The 19,713-nt window shown below is 41.1% G+C and overlaps 1 protein-coding gene across 1 annotated transcript in view; it reads right to left on the minus strand.

Moving 5' to 3' along the window:
- LOC106091331 (octopamine receptor beta-3R) overlaps positions 1-9,822 on the minus strand; it is an 84,289-nt gene extending 74,467 nt beyond the window's left edge. The window contains exon 1 of the mRNA XM_059363098.1: positions 8,924-9,822. Within this exon, the coding sequence (XP_059219081.1) occupies positions 8,924-9,729 (806 nt within the window). The 5' untranslated portion in view covers positions 9,730-9,822. The remainder of the gene's footprint in view (positions 1-8,923) is intronic.
- Positions 9,823-19,713: the final 9,891 nt, after the last annotated feature.

A 19,713-nucleotide genomic window follows, 5' to 3' on the forward strand; every position in this document is an offset into this window, starting at 1 on the left:
AAATGGGTCTGACAGTAAATGGAGATAAGACGAAATGGATGGTTTCAACTCCCAAAAAGCCTTGCACAACCGAGCTGATAAAGAAAATGGAGAAAGGTGCGAACCACAACTTTGAGACAGTCAATAACTTTATCTACCTCGGCACCGCCGTAACCGAAACGAATGACACCAGTTTTGAGATTAAGCGAAGAATAATACTGCCAAACAGATGCTACTTTGGATTAAATAAGCAGTTTAGAAACAAGACCACTTCTCGACGGACGAAGATAACACTATACAAGACACTGATACTACCCGTGCTGTTATATGGTTCTGAGGCATGGGTACGTACTTGTGAAAGCAGATGAGGCAGTGCTTGGAGTATTTGAGAGAAAGATTCTTCGTAAAATATATGGACCAGTTTGCGTTAATAGAGAATATAGGTGACGTATCAACCACGAGCTGTATGACGACGATAGCATAGTTACGCTCATCAAAATACAACGGTTGCGTTGGCTAGGTCATGTTGTCAGAATGGATGAAGAAGCTCCAGCAAAGAAGTCTTTTGAAGGCAAACACGGTGGTACACGCAAAGCGGGAAGTCCATAGGCCCAATAGATGTCTCCCACCCAAAGGTGGGAGACATCTCGAAACTTGGTGTCAGATATTTTAGAATGAGCGCAGAAGATTGAGCTGTTTGGAATGCTATTCTACGTTCGGCTAGTGGAACAAATGTTTTGTCATAGCCAATTAAAGTAAGTAAAGTAATCTGAGCAAAATTCCACCGTTAACGTGATTTCGACAGGCTAACGGACATGGCTAGATCGACTCAGAACGTCGAGACGGTCAAAAATATATATATACTTCATGGGGTCTTAGACGAATATTTCGAGGTGTTACAAATGGATTAGACTAGATTAGTATACCCCCATTCTATGGTGGTGGATATAAAAATTTAACTTGTCCTAACAAATTTAATTAACATAAAGTTTATTTTTGGTAATATTTTCCCCTTTGAATGATTGATAATCCCTTGAAGTGTTACACCTTTTGATAAATAAACAGCAACGTCCCTCGCCCAATCTAAAAATAATTCCCAGAACTGTGTCAGGGCTGAGAAGAGGAAGTAGAGACGATTACAACAATGATTGTGTGTTTTATCATATTACAAATTCATAAATTTCATTCAAAGAAATTGTTGCATTTGCAGTAATCCAATCTGCATTTATATCCTGTGTCGAATCGAATGTTATTTCCGGTTGCATCCGTTTACAAACGTCAGCTGGAGCATGTCTTCATAACTAGGTCACTAGCATTTATGTCAGCTAGTCTAATGGGAGTAGTAGTAGTACTAAGAGTGGTAGTGGTGTTTGTTCCAATAGCCGTCTAACTGCTCAATGCATTTTAGTATTCCATCTGCCCTTTGCAGTTGCCTGCCCTAGTTTAGTTTATTCTTGTTATTCCTTCCATCATTTCGTCTAATGCCATTACCAATTACACAGTATATTGCAAGTAAATATAATTTCTTCTCCTACGTCTTCGTCATGGAAGAGAAGAATGAAGCCGTGTACAATGGTGACGGCACCGACGACAACGACAACGACGACGGCACTATTATCCAAGACCAAGAAGTAAAGGTTACTCTTGCTTGTTGTTGTTGAGTCTGCACCTTCACATTACCTTCGACTTGTACTTGTTGGACATGGCCTTAATGCGGCATGGCACATTGAAAGGCAAAGACATTGGCAACGAATCATGGGCAATGTGTAATGTGGGTGTTATAAGGATCGAAAACCCTCATACGGATGTGTAGATGGTTTTGAAAAATACTATAATTTGATATATGCTGCTGAATGGTGCAATCAATTTAAATTGCTCGTTTATAGCAACAAAAACCGTTCGTTATAAGTAGCATGATTAAATAGAAGATTGGTAGTGCTTTTAGTTTGCGTTGCCAATGTGTAGGTTTTGTATTTCAATACAAATGTGTTCCATTTATAACAAAAACAAGTACAAGCGTGCTAAGTTCGGGCGAGCCGAATCTTATATACCCTCCACCATGGATCGCATTTGTCAAGTTTCTTTCCCGGTATCACTTTTTAGGTAAACAAGTTATGGGCTTAGCGCAGTTGTTAGAAATCATAACTTTCAGCTAAAACGGATAAGAATTGCGCCCTCTAGAGGCTCAAGAAAACAAGACCCCAGATCGGTTTATATGGCAGCTATATCAGGTTATGAACCTATTTCAACCATACTTAGCGCAGCTGTTGGAAATCATAACAAAACTTCTCATGAAAAATCATAGCCAAATCAGATAGGAATTGCGCCCTCTAGAGGCTAAAGAAGTCTTGACCCTACATCGGTTTATATGACAGCTATATCAGGTTATGGGTCGATTTCAACCATACTTAGTATAGTTGTTGGAAGTCATAGCGAAACACGTCATGCAAAATTTCAGTCAAATCGAATAGGAATTGCGCCCTCTAGAGGCTAAAGAAGTCAAGAACCTACTTCGGTTTATATGACAGCTATATCAGGTTATGGGTCGATTTAAACCATTCTTAGCACTGTTATTGGAAGTCATAACGAAACACCTCATGCAAAACCACAGCCAAATCAGATAGGAGTTGCGCCCTCTAGGGGCTAATGAAGTCAAGACCCTACTTCGGTTTATATGACAGCTATATCAGGTTAAGGGTCGATTTCAACCAACTTAGCATAGTTGTTGGAAGTCATAACGAAACATCTCATGCAAAATTTCAGCCAAATGGGATAAGACTGCGCCCTCTAGTGGCTCAAGAAGTCAAGACACCAGATCGGTTTATGTAACAGCTATATCAGATTATGGGTCGATTTTAACCATACTTAGCACAGTTTTTGGGAATCATAACAAAACTTCTCATGCAAAATTTCAGTCAAATCGGATAAGAATTGCGCCCTCTAGAGGCTCAAGAAGTCAGTATCGCAGGTTATGAACCGATTTAAATTATATTTGTTGGAAGTCATAACAAAACACCTCATGCAAAATCACAGCCAAATCAGATAGGAATTGCGCCCTCTAGAGGCTCAAGAAGTCAAGACCTCAGATGGGTTTATATGACAGCTATATCAGGTTATGGGTCGATTTCAACCATACTTAGCGCAGTTGTTGGAAATCATAACAAAACGCCTCATGCGAAATCAAGAAGTCAAGATCCAAGACCGGTTAATATAACAACTATGTCAGGTTATCGACCGATATCTATAACAGGTTATTTATGGTGGTCACTCATAGGTAGTGGCGATAAAAAACGCCCCTGTGGCATACTTTGTGCTACTTTCTCTCTTTTATTTATGTCATGGGACCCACAATTTTTGACCTTTCCTTAGCACATGGTTTATCCAGTCTCTAAAGACCGGGTCTACCCGATATTGGTCTAAGGAGTGGATCAATGTGTTGGTCCACACATTGCTAAAAGCTCCCCCGATGTCAATGCATACCGGCAGTGTGTAGGAATTGCGCACTCTAGAGGCTCAAGAAGTCAAGACCCCAGATTGGATTATATGACAGTTATATCAGGTTATGGGTCGATTTCAACCATACTTGGGACAGTATGCGAAATTTCAGCTAAATCGGATAGGAATTGCGCCCTCTAGAGGCTCAAGAAGTCAAGACCCCAGATCGGTTTACATGTCAGTTATATCAAAACATGGACCGATATGGCCAATATACAATCTCAACCGACCTAAGAAGCATTTGTGCAAAATTTCAAGCTGCTAGCTTTTCTCCTTCGAAAGTTAGCGTGCTTTCTATAGACAGACAGACGGACGGGCGGACAGTAGACGGACGGACATGGCTAGATCGGCTGAAAATGTCATGACGGTCAAGCATATCACGAATATATATCTAAGACCCCATAAAGTCTTAGACGGGTATTTCGAGGAGATTCTAACAGGATGACGACTTTAGTATACCCCCATCTTATAGTGGAGGGTATAAAAATTGCAAATGTCTTTACAAGTGGTTGCCGATTTTTTTATACCCTACACCACCACTGTGGCACACTGTAAGATTGTGCATTTGTTTGCAACGCTAAGAAGGAGAAGAGCTAGACCCATTGATAGGTAAACCGATCGACTCAGAATCACTTTCTGATTCTAAACAGTGAAAGTAGAGATGAAATAAAAACAGGTAAAAGAGTGCTAAGTTCGGCCGGACCGAATCATTGTCGATTTCTTTGCATGGTATCTCTTTATAGGCAACCAAGAAATCGCCATGCTATTGGAGCTATATCAGGTTATATGCCGATGTTGGAGACCCTAGTAGAGGTCATTGTGGAAAATTTTAGCCAAATTCGATAATCATTTCTATAGGGACTCAAGAAGTAAACTCGGGAGATCAATTTATAAGAGAGCTATATCAGCTTTTGAACCGATGCTAACCATATCAGGTTACAGACTGATTCGAACCATTCTTGGCTTGGATGTTGAAGACCCTAGTAGAGGTCATTGTGGAAAATTTCAGCCAAATTTGATAAGCATTGAGACCTATAAGGACTCAAGAGGTAAACTCGGGAGATCAATTTATATGAGAGCTATATCAGCATATGAACCGATTCAGACCATGTTGACACGTATGTTGAAGGTTAGAGAAGACATTGTTGTGCAAAATTTCAGCCAAATCGTATTGGAATTTCTCCCTCTAGAGGATCGTGAATAATAATTGGGAAACCGGTTTGTGTGGGTGCTATATCAGGTTGGATACTTGGCATTTGTAATGAATGTCATAGAAAACGCCACAGTACAAAATTCCTGCCAAATCGGATATGAATTTCACCTTAATTCGGTTTAGAGAAAATGTCACTGAAATTTAGTCTTGAGAGAATATCTTACTGACATTTTGCTTTTTAGAAAACATTTCAATGAAATTTTTTATAAATACTCTTTATAGAAAATTTCATTGACAAAGGAAATGGTGCAACGTCCCATCATCTTCCCCCCATGCCCTACACATGCTATCACTTGCTGCACCGATATTACATAAGTCTGCTCGTAGTCCACTACACTGCAAGACTGTTCGTGACCTTACCGTCCTGGTTGTTATTGTCCTTATGGCAATTTTACTGTCCGCAAAGATGTGCACACTCGACGTCCATGCGTTAGCACCATACCACCTCACGTGGTATGGTACTGACTGGTGAGGCAGTCTAAAACAGATGTTAGTCCCTGGGTTCTCAATGCAGACCCCCAGGCCTACTCTGTCCTCTAGCTTTGATCCATCCGTGTAACATGATCTTCCAGATGACAATACTAGGGTTCCGTCAATCCAATTGTGTGCCGCTGGCAGCAGTGCCCCACACTCGACCTCAAGGTTTATCTCAGGTATCCGGTCGGAAACCTCTTCCCTTCCTTCCAGGTTTCCTATCGTCGCCTCGATTATACCACGATGGTATGAGCTACTTCCATACTCAATCCATTCTCCCATCGCCTTAAGTCTCATAGCCGCAGTGGCTACCTCACACTTAATCTGTATGTCAATGTGTCGCGTATATAGAATAGTCTCCAGTGCCCTTGTAGGCATGGTCGTCATCGCCTATCGGTATTTCGGTTACAAACGAAATGACGAAGTTAGTTTAACCCCATTCTATGGAGGAGGGTATAAAAACTAAATGAAATGAAATAAAGCTGACTGGTCAATTTCGCCCTAAAAAAATGTTGTTTCGAAAAATTCATTGGAGGGGCAAGACCTGGACAGATTTTTTTGTAGACAATTTTGTCTTTTGGAAATGTAACATTGACATTTATTGAATTTTGTCTTTAAAAATATAATTTCTAGATGGGTCTGGTCTCTTTGGTATCTTAACAGAGATTTTTAATGATATATTTTCTTTACAGAAATTTTCTCTTTAGAAAAACTTTTGATAGAAAAAACTCCCTCAAATCTTGTCTTTAGAAAAAATGTCATTGAAATTTTGTTAATAAAAACATTTCATTGCAATTTTGTCTATAGAAATAATATTATTGAAACTTTGTCTTTAAACATGTATTGGGTTGCCCAAAAAGTAATTGCGGTTTTTTTAAAAGAAAGTAAATGCATTTTTAATAAAACTTAGAATGAACTTTAATCAAATATACTTTTTTTACACTTTTTTTCTAAAGCAAGCTAAAAGTAACAGCTGATAACTGACAGAAGAAAGAATGCAATTACAGAGTCACAAGCTGTGAAAAAATTTGTCAACGCCGACTATATGAAAAATCCGCAATTACTTTTTGGGCAACCCAATATAATAGCGTTAAGTTCGGCCGGGCCGAACTTTTGATAACGTCAAAATCCTGTGAAAAATTCATACCTTATGCCCCATAGCAGCTATATCGAAATATGTTCCGATTTGAACCAAATACTAATAAGTGCAAGTCATTGTTCAATTGTATAACAAAATGTTGGTCTTTTTAGTAGCTATATCTAAAAATAAACCGATCGGGGTAAAGTTGCAGAAAGATGTCGAGGTCCCAACACAACTCATTGTCCCAAATTTCGTTGACATCGGACAATAAATGCGCCTTTTATGGGCTCAAAACTTTAAATCGAGAGATCGGTCTATATGGCAGCTATATACAAATCTTCATCGATCTGAACCAAATTACAGAAATATGTCGAGGGTCTTAACTTAACTCACAATCCCAAATTTCGGCGACATCCGTCAATAAATGCGCCTTTTATGGGCCCAAAACCTTAAATCGAGAGATCGGTCTATATGGCAGCTATATGCAAATCTTGACCGATCTGAGCTAAATTGAAGAAGAATATCGAAGGGCTCAACACAACTCACTGTCCCAAATTTCGTCCCAATCGGACAATAAATGCGTCTTTTATGGGCTCAAAACGTCAAATCGAGAGATCGGTCTATATGGCAGCTATATGCAAATCTTGACCGATCTAGGCCAAATTGCAGAAATATGTCGAGGAGCTTAACTTAACTCAATGTCCCAAATTTTGGTGAAATCGGACAATAAATGGGCCCTTAATGGGACCAAAACCATAAATCGAGAGATCGGTCTAAATGGCAGCTATATCCAAATCTGGACCGATCTGAGCCAAATTGAAGAAGAATGTCGAAGGGCTTAACACAACTCACTGTCTCAAATTTCGGCGATATCGGACAATAAATGCGCCTTTTATGGCCCTATAACCTTAAATCGAGAGATCGGTCTATATGGCAGCTATATCCAAATCTGGACCGATCTGGGCAAAATTGCCGAAAAATATCGAGGAGTCTGACACAACTTACTGTCCCAAATTTCGGCGACATCGGACAATAGATGCTCCTTTTATGGGCTCAAAACTATAAATCGAGAGATCGGTCTATATGGCAGCTAAATCCAAATCTATACCGATCTCGGCCAAATTCAAGAAGGATGTTGAAGGGCCTAACATAACTCACTGTCCCAAATTTCAGCAAAATCGGATAATAAATGTGGCTTTTATGGGCCAAATACCCTAAATCGGAGGATCGGTCTACATGGCAGCTAAATCCAAATCTGAACCCATCTAGGCCAAATTCAAGAAAGATGTCGAGTGGCTTAACGCAACTTACCGCCACAAATTTCGGCACAATCGGATAATAAATGTGGCTTTTAGGGGCCCAAAACCTTAAATTGAGAAATTGATCTATATGGCAACTATATCCAAATCTGAACAGATCTGAGCCAAATTGACGAATGATGTCGAAGGGCGTAACACAACTCACTGTCCCAAATTTCAGCAAAATCGGATAATAAATGTGGCTTTTATGGGCCTAAGACCCAAAATAGGAGGATCGGTCTATATGGCAGCTATAACCAAATCTGAACCGATCTAGGCCAAATTTAAGAAAGATGTCGAGGGGCCTAATACAACTCACTGTCCCAAATTTCAGCAAAATCGGAAAATAAATGTGGTTTTATGGGCCTAAGACCCTAAATCGGAGGATCGGTCGGTCTATATGGCAGCTATATCGAAATCTGAACCGATCTGGGACAAATGGAAGAAGGATATTGAAGAGCCTAGCACAACTTACTGTCCCAAATTTTGGCAAAATTGGACAATATATGTGACTTTTATTGGCCTAAGGCCCTAAATCGGCGGATCGGTCTATATGGGGGCTATATCAAGATATAGTCCGATATAGCCTATCTTCGAACCTGCTTATGGTCGAAAAAAGAATCTGTGCAAAATTTCAGCGCAATATCTCTATTTTTATAGACTGTAGAGCGATTTTTACAGAAAGGAGGACTGATGGACAGACGGACGGACATGGCTAGATCGTCTTAGATTTTTACGCTGATCAAAAATATATATACCTTATAGGGTCGGAAATAGATATTTCGATGTGCTGCAAACGGAATGACAAAATGGATATACCCCAATCCATCGGTGGTGGGTATAAAAATATTTCGAGGTGGGGCCTGGACAAAATTTTTTGTTAGAGAAATTTTCACTACAATTTCGTCTTTGGAGAAAATTTCATTGAAAATTCCATGGAATACGCGGACACGCGAACATCATCCGGCACCACAGTATTTGGTGTATGGTGTAATTACAGCTTCCTTTTCACTATTATTTCTGGTTCTTCCATTATTCGACATTATGAAGTACTGGGTGGCGTATAAGTGTTGATACAAAAATAAATCATACGCAACATGGTACACGAGTTTTATTTACAACAGTTGCCGTTTAAGGGGCATTATGGGAAAAGAAAACGCTGCCAGAAAGATTGCATAGCTTTATAACTTTTCTTATATAAATGTATCCTTTACAAATCTCCCGTTTCTACAAAATATTCCAATGGCATACAAAAAAGCCACAGACGATTATGTTATCAATAATTATGGCTGCAAGGTTGGTATATAATCAATCGATCACGTGTTATCCTTGTCTCTTTCTCCATCACGTCTGTCTAATAACAACCAACTAGCAGATACTTACCGCAATTTACGATTACGTTGCACGGAAATTATAACCAACGCATTGCCTAGAACGGCTGCCAGAATGATTGAAAAGAATATAAAGCCTTTTAAAATGACTACGGACAAGTCCATCCAATTATCGTCGTCGTTGATGCCATAGCTGTTACTGCTGCTGCTGTCATCGTCGACGAAACTAGCATCCAAAGGGGAATAGGACGAAAGCAATGAGGTGGAATTCTCCTGTAGACTAAAATTGAATGCTGTGCCAAAGTAACTGCCATTATTGATGAAGACACTGTTCGATGGCGACGAGGAGGAGGAGGCAGATGCAGCGGCCTCTGCAATGGAGGTGGTACTGTAACCATCGAGGTAACTGTACGGTGTGGAAAATAAATTCTCATCTAAGGCATTGTTGGTAACTGAAGAAGAGGAGGAGGATGATGATGACGACGACGACGAAGATGAGGAGGAAGAGCCGGCGGCTGTTGCTGCATCGGCGGCATCATTGAAGGTGCCCGTTGTTAAGGCGGAAGTTAATGTTTTTACAGAATCATTGAAAACGGTGGGCGATGAAGTCGATGTCGATGTTGTAGTTGTTGTTGTTGTTGCCAACGTAGATGACGATGTTGGTGAGGCCTCCATAGAGGCTGTTAGTGATGGCGTTAAGGAGGATGAGCTCGATAATGATGAGTTGGATGACGATGTATGCGAAATAGCACCATTGGCAGCATTGTTTAACATTGGTATTGCGGGTTTGTTGGACAACGACGATGATGAGGATGACGAGGATGCCTCGATTACATTGTTAACTTCATCCTTTGCCATGCCTCTCGTTGCTAGGGTGGTTGTTGTCTGGACTGCATTTTGAGTAACCACTGCAGTGGCGGTTGTTGCTTCATTATAATGTTGCTCTTGCAATGAATGCAAATGTTGCTGTTTGAGGGCTCGTGTTGTTGTTGCTGTTTTTGCTATTACTGATGATGATGACGTTGGTGTTGATGTTGTGGTTGTTGTGTGATGGTATGTGTTTTGGCGGCGTTGTTTGGCAGTGCTACCGCTGTTTAATGTTTTAATTGTTGACGCCGCTATCGATTTCAGTGTTGATGATATTTGAAATATTCTGATATTTGATGGCGTCTCAAAGAGCGACGTCATAGCCGCTGTGCCCACGTTATAATAGACGTGGTGTTGCCTTACTCGATATTGTATCTGAAATTGGTTTAATAGAAATGTATGGGTTTGCTATTAAAGGCATATCGTAAGGATTTAAGAAAGAATTATTTGATGTAATGGTAGAAAAGTTTTTAAATTGGTTATTTGTATGAAATTGAGAAAATTTTTCATCGTCATTACCCGAAAATGTTGCTTTTTTTATTTTTAGAGAAAACGACACAGATTCTGGTTTCGAAAGATCAGCTTAAACCATATAAAAATGGTTCTACCTTCCGAATGATAACAGTGCCAATAGGTTAGGAGGTCTAGATGCCTGCAGGTAAATGCCAATTTTGCCCATGAAGATTTCACTAGGCAACAGGGGCAAACTTCTCACATATCATTGAGTGCAGTCGGATTCAAATTTAAGCTCAATGAAAAGGGGCCGAAGAAGTTTTAAATGGCATGGTACCTCACAAATGTTGCCAGCATTAGGAGGGGAAAGCCACCGCTGAAAATTATTTTCTGATGGTCTCGCCAGTATTCGAACCCAGGCGTTCAGCGTCATAAGCGAACATGCTAACCTATGCGCTACGGTGCTGCCTGCAGGTACTGCAGATTAATCTGCATCACTTAGAAGCAGCTACAAACGAACTGCTCGGAATTATGGCAAGAGACGCCACTGATGTGGCCCTCAACCAGGTATCTCTACACAAAATGAAGGTAAGATTGGAATCTGTATCGTAACCAGTAAAAATCTTATCCTATCTGGGAATTGTCATTACAGCAATAAGGATTTAATGGTATTGGCACAGTAGAGGCCAAGCAAACCATGTAGCCTTAAAGTCAAATGGTGACAAACGCCCCGACAGTTACGAAGGCCCTGATCAAATGGGCATCAATACACACCAAAATCTATGGGGTACCCCAGATACGACCATCAGAGGTGAGTCACTTTACGAAACAATTTTGTGTACCAACTATTTTTATCTGCAAAAGAGGGAGAACCCCATAAGGACCTATATCGATTGGTAGTGCATGATCCGATTACAAAACGATGGGAGTTTCTAGAAAGACTTGTGGTTCTGACAAACAGCCTTACTCCAGCAAAAGAAGACCAATCCAATACACCGTGGAAGTATCGATAGAAACTTCCGCAACCCACATTACGACGATGCTCAAGGGAAACAATAGAGTTTGACATACTATTATCTCCATTTAACACCATCGCTTGCCTCTGTACAGCTCCAAGTAGGATCTCGAAGTTGCAGGAAGGAACTTGAAGCCCCTGCTCATATATGCGAGTTATACGAGGAGGTGAACAATTTCTTCTACGACACTTTGAACACATGTCTGAGCAACGGACATCACATTGTCTCTTAATGTGCTGAATGCCAAGAGCCTCTGACTGAAGTACTGATGGAGTCTTATCCTTCTAGGCAGAAGACACCATCGGTGGCATTGTCTCGAAGAAAACATAGTTTGACCGATTCGCACATTCAGAAATCCTACTGCAGGTTTTCAGGGAAACCGGGGTGGACTTGGACCGCCTTCGGGATAAAACAAAAAAAATGAACCTCAGAACAACCAAGGATTATAGGTCCGTCAGTTTGTCATTGTTTTTTTCAAAAACAGGGGAAAGACTGCTAGACCTCAAGGACAGGTCAGAGGAGACGGCCGTCCATGGCTTTCCTGAGTATCGAGGAAGCATTAAAAAACGTGAACGTGAACAACGATAGTCGATGAAGGGAGTTCCATCCAAGTATTGATCAGAGGCCAACGTAGCGCAAAGGTTAGCATGTCCTCCTTTGTCACTGAACGCCTGGGTTCGAATCGAGAACATCAGAAACAAAATGCTGAAAAATTTCACTGACATTTTTCCTTTAGAGAAATTTTACCGAAATTTCGTATTTAAAGAAAATTTCACGGATATATATATAAAGAAAAATTACTGACATTTTGTCTTAAGAAAAAATTTCACTAAAATTTTGGTTAGAGAAAATTTCACTGAAATGTTGGTTAGAGAAAATTTCACTGAAATTTAGTGTTAAGAGAAAATTTTCTTGAAATATTTTTTTTTAGAAAATTTCTCTAAAATTTTGTTCTAACAAATAATTTTCCAGAAAATATCTCTAAAATATTGTGTTAAGAAAAAATTTTACTGAAATTTTGAGTTAAGAAAAAAATTGTTTAAAGTTTTGTCTTGAAAATTTTTTTTTTTTTGAAAATTTGTTATTGGAAGGAATATTACTGAATTTTTGCCTTTAGAGAATTTTGCCTTCAATGAAATTTTTTCGTTTTCACTAAAATTTTGTTCTCAAAAAAATTCACTGAAATTTAGTCTTTAACGAAAACTAGCTACATCATGCCCGCTCCGCTGCGCCTTCTTCCGTTCCGTTATATGGAACAAAATTGTCCTTTGTGAAAATTGGTCTCGAAAGTGGGTAGCAACTTCGTGCTATACTCTCCAATATCTTTTATTGGAGCCTCATATTGTAAATCAGTAAATAAGTCCTTTTTTAGGGAAGGGGTGGACCCATTTAGTAGGAGACTGAAAAACCTTATCTCCAGCTTTACTCTGGTGGATGAGACGCTAGAAAACAAAATTTTCAACCTCAGCCTATTTGTGCCCATGTCCTGACGGAAGACAAGGACGAGCAGACCAAGGATATTTTCTACGAGTGCTTAGAGAGAGAATACGACTGCTACCCCGCCCTTCATATTTAGAGAAAATTTCACTGAAATTTTGTCTTTAGAGAAAATTTCACTGAAATTTTGTCTTTAGAGAAAATTTCACTGAAATTTTGTCTTTAGAGAAAAATTCACTGGAATTTTGTCTTTAGAGAAAATTTCACTGAAATTTTGTCTTTAGAGAAAATTTCACTGAAATTTTGTCTTTAGAAGAAAATTTCACTGAAATTTTGTCGTTGGAGAAAATTTCACTGAAATTTTTTCTTTGGAGAAAATTTCACTGAAATTTTTTCTTTAGAGAAAATTTCACTGAAATTTTTTCTTTAGAGAAAATTTCACTGAAATTTTGTCTTTAGAGAAAATTTCACTGGAATTTTGTCTTTAGAGAAAATTTCACAGGAATTTTGTCTTTAGAGAAAATTTCACTGAAATTTGTCTTTAGAGAAAATTTCACTGGAATTTTGTCTTTAGAGAAAATTTCACTAAAATTTTTTTGCCACCATAAATCTTGTCTTTGGAGAAAATTTCACGAAAATTTTGCCAGAAAAAATTTCACCGAATTTTTTTCCTTTTCAGAAAATTTGAGTGAAATTATGTCATTAGAGAAAATTTTGCCATTTTCCTTCATACGATATTTTAAACACTTAATTTTAATGGAACCATAAATTCCCTGCCACCCATCAAGACATTAATAATCCGTAAATCTTATATCCCTGATTACTTACTCTGATGTATCACAGCAATTTCCGTCTGAAGAAATTAATGAAGGCGTTGCACGTTATTGATGAACTCGCGTGGGAGACTTTGGTAAGCATAATGACATGATGAGTGAAATCGAAAAATTGAAACGTCTCGCGTAACCTTTAATAACGATGATTGTCTGCAATGATTTGTGGGATTTGATTGTAGCGTTTTTAGTTGTTGTTCGTTTCTTCGTTCTTTCGTTACAGGTTGTGGAGGCTTATAACAAAATAATAGCAGATAAAGTGACGGAGAATGGTAATCAAATGTTTTTTTTTTCTTCTCGTTTTGTTTAATGCGTTTGTTGTTGGTTTTTCTTTTTGTTTCTTGCTTTAATTGTGTAAAACAATAGTTTGGTTTTTATTCTTGGCGGCAGAGGGGTGGGAAGTGGTACAGCCTTTTTGTTGTCACTGGGGCGATTTATTAACCGAGATAATGATTGCAATCATTTTCATTACGAATTGCTTTGTTCTGAGAAATTTCCCTCCGCCTAGTGCCAAAGCCTCTTAACTAACCTGAGCTGGTGGTGGTGGTGGTGCTGGCGTAGTAATTTCACAGTTTATTTTATCCTGGTGGTGTGCTCATTTCCTCTTATCTTTTCTATTGGTGTTGTTATTGCTGGACCTATTGACAATAAAGTACTTGTTGTGCAAGTGAGAGTTGTTCATCGAAATGGCTGTAATCTTCATTTGCATCTTCTTGGAATTCTTCATCGTCTTTTTTCCCATCATCATCTTGGTAGTGGATTTGTTCATTTTCTTTTCTATGCCATGGACTTTGGGTTTTCCATTTCCATTTTCCTGCCTTTGGCTGTTGCAGATTCAGGGAAAAGAAAACGGCAGAGACCACAAAAACCAGATCTTCATCAGCAGTGGCGCATCATCGCCAACAACATCATAGACTTCAATGGGACCATTTATATTTTCCGTTTTAGTATCATCATTTTCTATGTGCTTGACTTGTATTCAGACATCCATCATTCATTTATTGGGGTGTTCAATGGCTCTCTACGGTAGTACGCACTGTTGCTATGTTGTGTTTGCCTAGGCCGTTGTTGGTTTTGCTGCGCATATCTTCACTTCCGTTTCCGGTGCTTGTCTAAATTTGATTCGTTATATGTGAATGGGGATTTAAGCGAAGCCAAATTATTTCATAGACTGTTGCTATTTCCCTGCTCCCTTTCCCCTTTCTGGATCCTCCTTAATTAAAATCAATGAATCTGTAAAAGAAATAGAATGTAAGGCAAAAAATAAGTGATGGTAAAATGTTTTGCAATGTCTTAGTAATTTGCTTTTGTTGATTGCATGACTTTCAGATATATGCGTTCAATTTTCCACCCACAACATTTTCCTCTCCTTGGTAGGGGAAGCAGCGAATCTTTGTGAGATTCTTTGCCTTAATAAGCTAATTATGGCTGCCGAGTGAGAATATCAATCAATTTTGATGTCACCTTCCTTTGGTTGTGCTTCATGTCTCTTGGCATGTTTTCTTGGTATTTTGATTTGCCAAAGCAACAGACGTAAGCCCTAAAAGAATTTTTGCCATCACTTTGGCGGGTGGGGCGGTGAATTAGACATTGGATAATTAATTTTTGTGTGTGTGTATGAGAAAATGAACATGTGTTGCAGGGAAATTAAGCAATTCACCAAAGACACGAATTAAGGGAAATCTGTGTTTTATGCCAAAAAAATGTCTTAAGGTGTGGGGGACTGAAAAATAGGAAGCAATGTCAATGGCGTAAGATAAAATTTCACTAACATGCCTTCTAAAGAAAAACTTTTGTTGAAATATTCTTTAAAACCAAATATTTAGTGCAATTTTCTTTGGAGACAAAATTTTAGTAGGATATTTTCAAAAGAAAGTTTTCGAAGAAACTTTTACTTTGAAAAAATTTTAGTTAGAAAATTTTAGGCAAAATTTTAGTAAAATTTTCTGCATAAAAACAAAGATCAGTGAAAATTCATCTATAAAGGGGAAGTTTTATTGGCATTTTTCTAAAGACAAAATTTCAGCACAACTTTTATAAGACAAAATTTTAATAAAATTTTCCTTAAAAAAAAGGTTTCAATGAAATTTTCGCTAAAGACAAAAATTTAGGGAAATTTTTTCTAAAGAGAAAATTTCAGTTAAATTTTCTCTAAAGACAAAATGTCAGTGAAATTTTTTTTTTTAATTTCCAAATTTTAGAGAAATTTCAAAAAAATTTCCCTAGCGAAACTTTTTTCTCAGTGAAATTTCCTTTGAAGACAAAATTTCAGTCATATTATCTCTAAAGACAAAATTTCAGTGACATTTTCTCAAAAGACAAAATTTAAGTGAAATATTCTTCAGAGACAAAATTTCGTTAAAATTGTTTGTGAAGACAAAGTTTCAGTGAAATTTTCTCTAATGGACAAAAATTCAGTAAAATTCCCATTGACATATGTTGGTGGAATTATCTCTAAAGACAATATTTCAAGGAAATGTTTCCTAAAGACAAAGCTCCAGTAAAATTTTTATCGACGAAATTTCAGTAAAATTTTCCCCTAAAGACAAATTTCAGTGAAATTTTCTCTAAAAGATAAAATTTCAGTAAAATTTCCTTTTAAACCAAATATTGGTGAAATTTTCTCTTCAATATTTCAGGGAAATATTTTTTAAAGACAAAATTTCACAAAAATTTGTATAGACGAAATTTCAGTATAGTTCAGTGAAATTTTCTCTATTAACATAAATATCAGTGAAGTGAAGACAAAATTTTCGTAAAATTTTCTCTGGTGAAAAAATATCAGTAAAATTTTTTCTAAAGACAAAAATTTAGTGAAATTTTCTCTAAAAGCCAAAATTCAGTAACATTTTTTTTTAAACCAAATGTTGGTGAAATTTTATCTTAAGACAATATTTCAAGGATATATTTTCTAAAGAGAAAATTCCACCAAAATTTTTATAGACGAAATTCCAGTACAGTTCAGTGAAATTTTCTCTAAAGACAAAATTTCAGTGAAATTTTCTCTAAAGACAAAATTTCAGTGAAATTTTCTCTAAAGACAAAATTTCAGTAAAATTTTCTCTAAAGACAAAATTTAAGTGAAATTTTCTCTAAAGATAAAATTTCAGTGAAATTTTCTCCAAAGACAAAATTTCAGTGAAATTTTTTCTAAAGACAAAATTTTAGTGAAATTTTTTCTAAAATATTTTCTTTGCCAAAACCACCCTAGGGATACCTCAGCGAGATCCTTCTGATTGGAGAAATACTACTGCCCCAAGAAGGGAAACCTGTGCCCTACTGGACTCGGACATGAGCAGAGCGAGTGCTTGACCATATCCTCTCACCTTCTGTGCCCTACAGGACCCGGACATGAGCTGAGCGAGTGCTTGACCATATCCTCTTCTCCTCCTTGTCGTCCTTCTCCTCCCCGTCCCCCGTCCTTCTCCTCGCCATCCCCAATCGTCCTCCTCCCGTCACCCATACTACTCCCTGTCCTTCTCCCCGCTCTTCTCACTGTCCTCCTCTCTGTTTTCCTCCCCGTCTTCTCCTTCCCGCCTTCTCCTCCCCGTCTTCTCCTCCCCGTCTTCTTCTCCCCGTCTTCTCCTCCCCGTCTTCTCCTCCCCGTCTTCTCCTCCCCGTCTTCTCCTCTCCGTCTTCTCCTCCCCGTCTTCTCCTCCCCGTCTTCTCCTCCCCGTCTTCTCCTCCCCGTCTTCTCCTCCCCGTCTTCTCCTCCCCGTCTTCTCCAACCCCGTCTTCTCCTCCCCGTCTTCTCCTCCCCGTCTTCTCCTCCTCGTCTTCTCCTCCCCGTCTTCTCCTCCCCGTCTTCTCCTCCCCGTCTTCTCCTCCCCGTCTTCTCCTCCCCGTCTTCTCCTCCCCGTCTTCTCCTCCCCGTCTTCTCCTCCCCGTCTTCTCCTCCCCGTCTTCTCCTCCCCGTCTTCTCCTCCCCGTCTTCTCCTCCCCGTCTTCTCCTCCCCGTCTTCTCCTCCCCGTCTTCTCCTCCCCGTCTTCTCCTCCTCGTCTTCTCCTCTCCGTCCCCCGTCCTTCTCCTCCCCGTCCCCCGTCCCCCGTCCTTCTCCTCGCCATCCCCAATCGTCCTCCTCCCGTCACCCATACTACTCCCTGTCCTTCTCCCCGCTCTTCTCACTGTCCTCCTCTCTGTTTTCCTCCCCGTCTTCTCCTTCCCGCCTTCTCCTCCCCGTCTCCTCCTCCCCGTCTTCACCTCCCCGTCTTCTTCTCCCCGTCTTCTCCTCCCCGTCTTCTCCTCTCCGTCTTCTCCTCCCCGTCTTCTCCTCCCCGTCTTCTCCTCCCCGTCTTCTCCTCCCCGTCTTCTCCTCCCCGTCTTCTCCTCCCCGTCTTCTCCTCCCCATCTTCTCTTCCCCGTCTTCTCCTCCCGTCTTCTCCTCCCGTCTTCTCCTCCCCGTCTTCTCCTCCCCGTCTTCTCCTCCCCGTCTTCTCCTCTCCGTCTTCTCCTCCCCGTCTTCTCCTCCCCGTCTTCTCCTCCCCGTCTTCTCCTCCCCGTCTTCTCCTCCCCGTCTTCTCCTCCCCGTCTTCTCCTCCCGTCTTCTCCTCCCCGTCTTCTCCTCCCCGTCTTCTCCTCCCCGTCTTCTCCTCCCCGTCTTCTCCTCCCCGTCTTCTCCTCCCCGTCTTCTCCTCCCCGTCTTCTCCTCCCCGTCTTCTCCTCCCCGTCTTCTCCTCCTCGTCTTCTCCTCCTCGTCTTCTCCTCCCCGTCTTCTCCTCCCCGTCTTCTCCTCCCCGTCTTCTCCTCCCCGTCTTCTCCTCCTCGTCTTCCCTCCCCGTCTTCTCCTCCCCGTCTTCTCCTCCCGTCTTCTCCTCCCCGTCTTCTCCTCCTCCCCGTCTTCTCCTCCCCGTCTTCTCCTCCCCGTCTTCTCCTCCCCGTCTTCTCCTCCTCGTCTTCTCCTCCCCGTCTTCTCCTCCCCGTCTTCTCCTCCCCGTCTTCTCCTCCCCGTCTTCTCCTCCTCGTCTTCTCCTCCCCGTCTTCTCCTCCCCGTCTTCTCCTCCCCGTCTTCTCCTCCCCGTCTTCTCCTCCCCGTCTTCTCCTCCCCGTCTTCTCCTCCCCGTCTTCTCCTCCTCGTCTTCTCCTCCCCGTCTTCTCCTCCCCGTCTTCTCCTTCCCGTCTTCTCCCCCCGTCTTCTCCTCCCCGTCTTCTCCTCCCCGTCTTCTCCTCCCCGTCTTCTCCTCCCCGTCTTCTCCTCCCCGTCTTCTCCTCCCCGTCTTCTCCTCCCCGTCTTCTCCTCCCCGTCTTCTCCTCCCCGTCTTCTCCTCCCCGTCTTCTCCTTCCCGTCTTCTCCCCCCGTCTTCTCCTCCCCGTCTTCTCCTCCCCGTCTTCTCCTCCCCGTCTTCTCCTCCCCGTCTTCTCCTCCCCGTCTTCTCCTCCCCGTCTTCTCCTCCCCGTCTTCTCCTCCCCGTCTTCTCCTCCCCGTCTTCTCCTCTCCGTCTTCTCCTCCCCGTCTTCTCCTCCCCGTCGTCTCCTCCCCGTCCTTCTCCTCCCCGTCCTTCTCCTCCCCGTCCTCCTCCCTGACTTCCTCTCCGTTTTTCCCCGTCCTCCTACTCATTCTCAGTACGACAGCCTCCTCAGTATTCATTACGAGAGATTCCTATGTGCGCTGTAATATGGCTAATCTCACAGTCCTATTCTTCTCTGCCGACCTTTTCTCTCGCTATTCCCTCCCACTCCTCTCAACGCAGCATCCGCTTCCACACACACCTCCACTCCTCACTCCCACTTTTACCTCCCACTCTTCTCTCCCACTCGTCTCTTCCACTGATCCCTTTCACTCCTCTCTCACTCCTCTCTCAATACTGTATCTCACTTTCTAATTCAAATATCTCTCCGACTCCTCTCTCCACCTGTTTCTCCCACTCCTCTCTCCACCTGTTTCTCCCACTCCTTTCTCCTCCTCGGTTCTCCCACTCCTCTCTCCGGGAAAAGTGAAGTCCGAAGATCCTTTCTCAAATTGGTCCCGATGCCATGAAGTCTATAGTATCGCTAATGGAACCGTGGCCGTACTCGCTCTTTTTCATCATGTCAATTTTCTCTGCCTAAGCGCAAAATTGGCTCCACCATAATTCCGATGCAGGAAGTCTTTGCAATTTTTTGGAACTTGCAGTTATGCGTCCTCTTCTTCACAGCCTTCCACCATACCAGTGACCCATATGGCAACAATGGCCAGTAAATTTTATTTTTTCGAACTTCTTCCTGCGGAAGTAGTAGGCACACAGTACCTACCGGTTTCTTT

Source organism: Stomoxys calcitrans, chromosome 2 (genome assembly GCF_963082655.1).
Source record: "Stomoxys calcitrans chromosome 2, idStoCalc2.1, whole genome shotgun sequence".
Lineage (NCBI taxonomy): Eukaryota > Metazoa > Arthropoda > Insecta > Diptera > Muscidae > Stomoxys > Stomoxys calcitrans.